At 38.6% G+C, this 9,980-nt stretch overlaps 1 protein-coding gene and 1 pseudogene across 1 annotated transcript; both read left to right on the top strand.

Moving 5' to 3' along the window:
- Window positions 1–398: 398 nt before the first annotated feature.
- Window positions 399–1,385, top strand: OR2AE1 (olfactory receptor family 2 subfamily AE member 1). Its single transcript, XM_012759390.2, has one exon. It carries the CDS (start codon window positions 399–401, stop codon window positions 1,335–1,337), a length of 939 nt encoding a protein of 312 aa, XP_012614844.1. The 3' UTR covers window positions 1,338–1,385.
- A 3,464-nt stretch (window positions 1,386–4,849) lies between these two features.
- On the top strand, window positions 4,850–6,705 carry LOC105868219 (E3 ubiquitin-protein ligase TRIM4 pseudogene; annotated as a pseudogene).
- The last annotated feature ends 3,275 nt before the right edge of the window (window positions 6,706–9,980 follow it).

The raw sequence follows: 9,980 nt of genomic DNA, 5'->3' as shown, positions 1-9,980 counted from the left end.
AAACTGAACACCCTGAAACTGTCCACAAACCCTCCCAAACCTATTTGTGTGTGTGTGTGTGTGTGTGTGTGTGTATACATAAACATATACATGCCCCTGTGAGCATGCACACACATGCGTATATTTTCCTTAATGAGATCAGCCTAGAAGTCTGGCACTTAATATAGTCTAGAATCAGAGTGATCATGCTTGTGAAGACGGATTTTAAGTTTTCTCTTTTTTAAAAAAGTTATTTCAATGATTAGAGCTGTTGAATAATTTGAAATAGAAAAAACAACTCCCTTCACAAATTCTTCCTTCAATCTAAAGTGTTTTTTGTCAGGTAGTCTGAACCCCAGCACTTCTGGAGTCACCCTTCGTCTCCTCTCTCTGTTTCCCCAGGGACTGAGAACGGGGACATGTGGCAGAGGAATCAGACCTATCTGGCTGACTTCATCCTTGAGGGGCTCTTTGATGACTCTCTCACTCACCTTTTCCTTTTCTCCTTGACTATGGTGGTCTTCCTTATTGCAGTCAGTGGCAACAGTCTCACCATTCTCCTCATCTGCGCTGATCCCCGGCTTCACACACCGATGTACTTCCTGCTCAGCCAGCTCTCCCTCATGGACCTGATGCACATCTCCACGACCATCCCCAAGATGGCTACCAACTACCTCTCGGGCGAGAAGTCCATTTCCTTTGTGGGCTGTGCTGCCCAGCACTTCCTCTACTTGTCCTTGGGTGGTGCGGAGTGCCTTCTTCTAGCTCTCATGTCCTATGACCGCTATGTCGCCATCTGTCATCCACTGCGTTATTCTGTGCTCATGAACAAAAAGGTGGGACTGATGATGGCTGCCATGTCATGGTTAGGGGCATCCGTGAACTCCCTCCTTCACACAGTGACCTTGATGCACTTCCCTTTCTGTGGGGCTCGGAAAATCCACCACTTCTACTGTGAGTTCCCAGCTGTTTTGAAGTTGGTATGTGGTGACATTTCTTTTTATGAGAATGCAGTGTATGTCAGCAGTATCATCCTTGTCCTCCTCCCTATCTTACTGGTTTCTACCTCCTATGCCTTTATTCTCCACAGTGTTATTCATATGCATTCAGCTGGGAGCAAGAGAAATGCCTTTGCCACTTGTAGCTCTCACCTCACTGTTGTTTCCCTCTGGTTTGGTGGTGGCATATTTGCATATATGAGGCCCAGGTCTCAGCACACTCCACTGCAAGACAAAGTTGGTTCTGTGGTCTATAGCATCATTACTCCCACACTGAATCCTCTGATTTATACTCTTCGGAATAAGGATGTAGCTAAGGCTCTGAGGAAAGTGTTGAGAAGAGATATTATCACCCAGTGACTGCATTAGAGTTGCCTGGGTTTAGAGTGGAATGGGAAAAGCTCCTTAAATTGATTGTGCTATAACTCTAAGGTTTTTCACACATCTACATCCCTGATGCTCTTTGACTACTGCAAGAATGTTGTGGTTTACACAAATTCTACTATTTTAACTTGGTGTCAGTCAATCAAGCATCATGGACTATGATCTGAGATCTTTAGAGATTTAGGCAAAAACTTAGCAATAATCCCTTTAAAATAAGACATATAAAGGCCAGCGCCCTCTGAAGAAACATAGCAAGACAAAGATACAAAGTCCTTTTCCTATTATTATCTTCATTAACAAAAACATATATAAAACATGCCACCAAAGGGTATTTATTTATGGAGTATAAAATTGGGTATTTATTTATGGAGTATAAAATTGCTTCATATTGGAAGCATGGGCAATGAAGGGTGATTAAAAGCTGTTTTAAAGGAAGGAAGGATGATATAAAAGTTATATTCATAGACCCTTAGCGTTCCTTCAATCACAATGTATAAGAATTCAGAAGGAAGGAGTAATACATTTTGTATATATACACCATAGTAATACATACATATATATATATAATTCTTATATGTTTTATTTAAGAAATATTTATTGAGCACCTAGTGTGATTCATGTGCTATACTAGGTGTTCAAAATCTTCCCCTGTGAAACTTAACATTTTTAAAACATATATTGTGCCTTTATTTGGTCTACAATGGTCCTGCCATATCAGGTAGGAATCTTCATTTTCATTATTTCACCTTTCTGTTTTCTGAGGGTTTCTAGCTTTGTGATTCAGAATCAGAATGATTTGGATGAGACCAGAGTATCACTTGCTAACAGTGTGATACATAGTAGGTTACTTAAGCTCTCTCAGCCTCAGTAATCTCATATGTATAATGGGAAAAATAGGGTTATCTGAAATTCTATGTTAGTTGTGGGTGTTACTTTGAAGCAAGAGAAATGGACTGTGAATGATCTAAGCAGAAAAGAATTTTATTGCAGGGAGGCTGGAAAGATGACAGAATCAGTGGGAACACTGAAGAAATCTATTTGGAGACTATTGACCATATCCACCTACTGCCCAGTCATCCACAGAACAAGCCCAGGCACAGGCAATAGTGGAATTTATCCACTGGGGTCAGGATTATTTGCATTAACAACATGGAGAAGGTCTAACATTGTAATTATAACCATCTGATCTGCAGGTATCTCTTATCTATGGCATCCTCTTCATTTATGCATCAGATCTTAAGGATCTTGCTCTTGAAATTACTCCTCCTCTCTTCTGAATCATTAATTTCCCCACTCAATCAGTAATATCAGCCTACACATAGACATACTTTTATAGCTGTCATCTTAGAAAGAATCTTCCCCTCATTCCTGCAAAGCCTAAAGAGTTTTACAAAAAAATTCCTTGAAACAGTTTTTTATTTCCTACTTAATATTTACACTTTTTCTGCTTCTTTTCTCACCAGAGCTCAGTTTAGTTGGCTTTTTATCATCATCGCTCTATGGAGATAATTCGTATGAATATTGCAAATGGTCTCTACATTGACACAGCCAATGGGCAATTTTTGGTTCACTTCATAGCCTTTGACAAAGTTGATTATGCCTTCCTCTTTGAAGCACTTTCTTCACTGGACACTGCACTCAATTCAACCCCAAATTCATTGGCCCTTCATGTCTTCTCATCATCATAACTTCTGTAATATTGGATTGCCCTAAGTTTAGTCCTCAGGCCTCTTCCCTGTTTTCACCCATTTCCAAAGTAATCTTGTATGGTTTTGTTATTTAAATGTACATTTCCATTCTTACCTTTCTGCTGATTCCATTTCCATTCTTACCTTTCTCCAGATGCACATATCAAACCTCCAAGTCTATATTTTCCCCAACTTTCTAATAAGCAAATTAAGCTTCGCATGGCCAGAACCAAACCCACCCCCAAATGTGCCGTTCCCTTCAGAGTTTTCCTTCCTAGTAAATGGTACCAAAATCAACTCAGTTGTTAGGTCAAAAGCTTTAGTGTCACTGTCTTCCTTTTCTCTCACTCTCAATATCCTGTTGGTTTTATTTTCAAAATATATTCCAAATATGACTGTTATGGACTGAATATTTGTGTCCTCTCAAAATTCACGTTGAAATCCTGGCCACTAGTATGATAGTATTAGGAGGTCGGGCCTTTAAGTGAAGCCCTTATATGGGATATTGCCCTTATAACAGCGGCCCCAGATAACTCTCCTACTCCTTCCTTCCTGTGCTGACACAGCAGGAACAAGGCCACCTATGAACTAAGAAACAGGCCCCCAGTGAACCCTGAATGTGGTCCACCTTGATCTTGGACCTTCCAGCCTCCAGAACTGTGAGAAATAAATTTTTGTTGCTTAAGCCATCCCATCTACAGTATTTTTGTTATTGCAGCCTGAACTGACCAAGACAATGACTACACATTACCATTTTCACCATCATATCCTTCCTGAACTATTGCTTCCTAACTTGCATCCCTCTTGTGCTCTTATTCAAAACACAATGGCTAGAATGATCCTTCAAAAGATAGATCATTTCATTCTACTACTTAAAATGTTTTAAATTATCCCTATATGCTACTTAAAGAAAATTTAAAGGGCCTATCTGAGCCTGAAACACCCTATATTACCTGGCCCATGGCTGTTTCTCCCATTTCATCTGCTAATCCTTGCTTACCTCATGTCAGTCACATTCGACCCCTAGCCATTTCTTGGACATGCCAGCTTCCACTTAACCTTTGCCCATATCATTTCCCAGGTCTTGGAATTGCTAGACACTCCCTCATTTCCTTTGAATATCTTCTGAAATGTTACCTTGCCAAAATAGGCTTCCCTGACCACCCTGTTTATAGCATCATACTCTTCATTGTCTGTGCCCTTCTATTAATTGATTTTTAAAATGCTTCTTAGCATGATGTCATATAATATTATATTATTTATATTATAGCTATTGTTTGTTTCCTAGAATATAAACTCCATGAGGGCAAGAATCTGGCTTTGTTTGCTGTTGTCTCAACAGTGCCTAGAAAAGAGCCTGACACAGAATAAGTGCTCAGTAACTATTTGTTGCATGAATTAATGAATTAAAGGGACCTAGATCACTTTACTATCACATATGGCATTAATGATATTTAACTCAAGAGGGAGAAACATAAAAAGGAATAATGCAGTCGATGCCTTGGTAAGACTTACTCATCTCAGATAGCCAGAGATTACTCCTATACAAACATAGAGGTCTCAGTGAACTTTCCTGAGGTCTAGTTTAGTGGTCCTCAGAATGCCAAAACTAAGGAAAAATTCTGTACTTTCATTTCCATACTAGTTAAAACATGTCATGAAGCTTTAGAGGCATCTTCAGGAAGATAACACTTAAGGTTTGGGAGTAAAGTTATGTCTTCATTGAGAAGCATTTACCTTTGCAGAAGTGAGAAATAGATGTTGTCATTTTTTATTATACATAATGAGCCACCCATCATCATGACTGGGTATCATCCAACCCTCCTGGACCTAAGGCTGGATTTATCCTGTAAAACTCCAACATCAAGTAGAGTTAATTTTAAAGAAATTGTGCCTGGGTGGTTTGGGAAGGCACAGGGTCTTGCATAAACACACAGTTCATAATTCCAGTTGAAGAGGGGTAGTGTTTATTTCGATTCCTCTGTCTCTCTCTACACACACAACTATGCCTTATCAGGAATCCTGTTAGGCTATTTGAGAGGAAAACAATCTTAACCAAGTTGTTAGACAGTTACTCATGTAATGTCATCTATGTGACATCTGTGTGTACTTATACAAAGAAGCAACCACAGCCTTCGTTCTAGTCCTGATTCAACAAGTCAGAATTTGTTAATCTCTTTCCAAATTGTATGCTGATTGTGAAGACTTGAGCCATGGAATAATGAGCTCCCCATTTTCTGGGACTTACTCTTTAAGAGTAGAAGGGAAATGAGGATTTCTGGTTGGGAAAGGCCATTCTAGGGCTTGTTAGGCCCAGCTGAGGAGTCATCCCTAACAGTGCTTATGGGGAAGAGCAGGAGGAAAGTGATGCTGGAAAACAGGGACATTTCTGGAGAAGGGTTGGTGATAAGCTGCTACATTACTTATCTCAACTCTCATTTTCTCTGCAGTGGCTGTAAATGTAGCTGAAGAGACAGCTCATCCCAAACTTGTCTTTGCCCAGGAAGGGAGATACGTGAAAAATGCAGCAACAGAGAGTTCATGGCCAGTATTTTCTACAGCATGGAACTACTTTGCTGGATGGAAGAATTCTCAGAAGACCACACACATTGTTGAGAAATCTCAACACTTACCCTGTGTTCTGGGAAAAAACATTTTCACCTCAGGGAAGCATTATTGGGAAGTTGAGAATAGAGGTGGCCTGGAGATTGCTGCAGGGGTGTGTCAGGAGGACATCATGGGGATTACTGATAGTTCAAGAATGTCCCCCCATTCGGGAATCTGGGCTATTCAGTGGAGTTCAGCTGGGTATCGGCCCCTAACAAGCCTCCCTTTAGATCCCCCTAACAAAGAACCAGCTCTTCTCCGGGTGGGGGTTTACCTAGATCATGAGGCTCGCAGTGTCTCCTTCTACAGTGCCGTGGATGGACTGCACCTACACACTTTTTCTTGTTCTTTTGTCTCTCATCTCCGGCCATTTTTTTGGTTAGGTCCATTAGCATCTTTAGTCATCCCACGAGTGACTGATGGGAAATGAGGCTGTTCTTCCCCCGCCTCCACATCCTTCTGTGTACCCTAGCTCAGTGACATACATCCCCTGGCCCTCTTTCTTTGGCTTATGTCAGTATCCTGGGTAATCCATCTTCTGGGTCTCACTAATTGAACCTTTTGGTATTCATCCTACATGTGCTTCAGAAGAGGCAGGTCCATGGGAGGTAATTCAGACTAGTGGAGATAGGACAGGAAAATTTTCCAAGGTACTTCTGGGATTTTTTTTTTATTTCAGGAAAATATGAGAGTACATACATTTTGGTTACATTTTATATCTTTGCCTCTCCCTAGAAAGCTTTAGAGGTTTGCCTCTCCCCTCCATAATGCTCACTGCATCCCTCAGTTGTGAGTCTACCCTCCAACTCCCTAATCCCTAGAGAACACCACCACCACTTGAGCACTACAGTATTTATCAGTCAGTACCAATTTTATGGCGAGTACGTGTGGACCCCATTCTTCTGATCTTGTGTCACCTCACTTCAGATAATAGGCTCAAGCTCAATCCAGGAAAATATAAGCGGTGCTAGATCACTGTCATTTCTTATAATTGAGTAATATTCCATTGTATACATATACCAAATTTTAATAATCCACTCATGAATTGACAGGCACTTGGGTTGTTTCCATGTCCTTGCAATAGTGAATTGTGCTGCCATAAACATTCTGGTGCAGATGTCTTTATTATAGAATGTCTTATGCTCTTTTGGGTAGATGCCTAATAATGCTATTGCTGGGTCGAATGGTATTTCTATTTTTAGCTCTTCGAAGTATCTCCAAATTCTTTTCCACAAGGGTTGCAATAATTTGCAGTCCCACCAGCAGTGTAAGAGTGTAAGACTCCTGTCTCTCCACATTCTTGCCAGCATTTGTTGCTTTGGGATTTTTTGATAGAGGCCAATCTCACTGGGGTTAGGTAATATCTCATTGTGGTTTTGATTTGCATTTCTCTAATGATTAGAGATGTTGGGCATCTTTTTATATGTTTGCTGGCCATTATTTTGTCTTCTTTGGAAAATATTCTATTCATTTCCATTGCCCATTTCCTGATGGGGTTGTTTGATTTTTTTCTTGTTGATTCTTTTAAGTTCTACATAGATTCTTGTTATCAGATTTTTATCAGATATGTAGAGAGCAAATATTTTCTCCTATTCTGTAGATTGTTTATTCGCTCTAATGATAGTTTCCTTGGCTGTGCAGAAGCTTTTTAGGGGAATGTTTTTGTAGCTTTCAAAAACAGGAAATGACAAGTGTTGGCAAGTATATGAAAGACTGAAAATCTCTTGTATTACTGATAGAAATATAAAAGGGCTCAGATTCTATGGAAAACAGTTTAGCAGTTCTTCAAGAGTTCAACATAGAATTCTCATATGACCATATTTTGTTTATTGTCTTATTTGTTGATGGACATTTGGATGTTTCCATCTTTTGGCTATTACAAATAGTGCAGTTATGAATGTTTGTGTACATTTTTTTTTGGAATATATGTTTTCAATTCTTTTGGGTGGTTTAACTGGGAGTGAAATTGTTGGGTCATATGATAATTTAATATGGTATATACATCCAACAAAATTTTATTCAGCCATTAAAAGTAGTGAAGTACTGACACATGCTTCAACACAGATGAACCTTGAAAACATTATGTTAACTGAAAGAAGCTAGTCACAAAAGACAGCTTATTATATGATTACATTTATATAAAATATCCAGAATATGGAAATTTATAGAGACAGAAAGTAGTTTAGTGGTTGCCTAGGGCTGGAGAAATGACAGGTGGAGAGGTGATAGCTAAAAAATTAGGGACTTCTTTTTAAGGTGATGAAAATGTTCTAAAATTTTCTGTGGTGTGTGTTGCATATGCCTGTAAGCATACTAAAAACCATTGAGTTTTATACTTCATATGGGTGAATTATATGGGATGTGAATTATATTTTGAGGGAATTAAGGGCATCCAAATGGAGGCAGAAGAGATCAAACTCTCATTCTGTGCTGATGAGATGATATTATATCTAGAAAACTCCAAGGATTCAACTAAGAGACTCCTGGAATTGATAAATGAATTCAGTAAAGTATCAGGATAGAAAATTAATGCACACAAATCAGTGACATTCATATATATCAATAGCAGTCAAGCCAAAAATCAAATCAAAGGAACAACACCTTTTACAATAGCTTCAAAGAAAATTAAATATCTAGGAATATATTTAATTAAGGAGGTGAGATGTATATATATATATATACATCTCTCCATATATATATATATATATGGAGAGAGAGAGAGAGAGAGAGAGAGAGAGAGAGAGAACTATGAAACACTGAGAAAAAAACTTGGAGAAGATGTAAATAGATGGAAAAATATACCATGCTCATGAATTAGCAGAATCAATATTGTTAAAATGTCCATACTACCTAAAGTAATATACTGAATTAATGCAATCCCTATCAAAGTACCATCATCATTCTTTACATATCTAGAAAAAAATAATTCTATGCTTTATATGGAGCCAGAGAAGACCTCATATAGCCAAAACAATCTTAAGCAAACAGAACAAACTGGGTGGTATCAGTCTACCAAACTTCAAGCTTTACTATAAGGCTATAGTAACCAAGGCAGCATGTCCTGGCACAAGAATAGAGATATAGATCTTTGGAACAGGACTGAGAACCCAGATGTGAAACCATCTGCATATTGTCATTTAAACTTTGACAAAGCAGAAAAAAATATGCATTGGGGAAAAGAATCTCTATTCAATAAATGGTGCTGGGAAAACTGGATAACTACATGCAGAAGATTGATACTGGATCCCCATCTTTCACCTCTCATAAAAATTAGCTCAAAGTGGATAACGGACTTAAACCTAAGGCATGAAACCTTAAGAATTCTAGAAGAAAAAGTTGGGAAAACTCTTATAGACATCAGTGTACACAAAGAATTTATGAAGAAGACCCCTAAAGCAATCACAGCAGTGAGAAATATAAATAAAAGCTTCTGCCTAGCCAAGGAAACTATCATTAGAGTGAATAGGCAGCCCACGGAATGGGAGAAACTATTTGCTCTCTACACATCCAATAAAGGCCTGATAACAAGAATCTATCCAAAACTCAAAAAAATAAAATCAACAAGAAAAAATCAAATAACCCTATCAATAAATGAACAAAGGAAATGAATAGAAACTTGTCAAAAGAAGATAGAATAATGGCCAGTAAATATATAAAAAATTGCTCAATATCTCTAATCATTAGGGAAATGCAAATCAAAACTACAAGGAGATATCACCTAACTTCAGTGAGAATGAACTTTATCAAAAAGTCCCAAAACAACAAATGCTGGCATGGATGTGGAGAGATAGGAACACTTTTACACTGCTGATGGGTCTTCAAATTAGTACAACCCCTATGGAAAAGAATTTGGAGATACTTCAAAGAGCTAAAAATAGAAATACCATTTGATTCAGCAATCCCACTACTAGACATCTACCCCAAAGAAAAAAAGACATTCTGTAATGAAGACGTCTGCACTCGAATGTTTATGGCAGCATAATTCGCAATTGCAAGGATGTGGAAACAGCCCAAGGGCCCCTCAATACATGAGTGGATTAATAAAATGTGATATATGTATACTATGGAATATCACTCAATTACCAAAAACAATGGTGATCTAGCACCTCTTATATTATCCTGGATAGAGCTTGAGTCCACCTTTGAAGTGAGATATCACAAGAATGAAAAAATAAGCACCACGTGTACTTGCCATCAAATTGGTACTAACTGATCAACACTAAAATGCTCACGTGGTAGTAATATTCATTGGGTGTTGGTCATGTGGGGGGATGAGTAAACTCACCACTAATGGATGCAGTGCTCACTGTATGGGGGAAGGGCA

The sequence above is a fragment of the Microcebus murinus genome, chromosome 19, assembly GCF_040939455.1.
Source record: "Microcebus murinus isolate Inina chromosome 19, M.murinus_Inina_mat1.0, whole genome shotgun sequence".
Classification (NCBI taxonomy): Eukaryota; Metazoa; Chordata; class Mammalia; order Primates; family Cheirogaleidae; genus Microcebus; species Microcebus murinus.
The sequence above is the reverse complement of the archived record's forward strand: the minus strand, read 5'-3'. Positions and strand labels throughout refer to the sequence as shown.

Excerpts from the sequence above, each read along its gene's own strand:
- OR2AE1 (XM_012759390.2), top strand. The coding sequence starts at position 399 with ATGTGGCAGAGGAATCAGACCTATCTGGCTGACTTCATCCTTGAGGGG.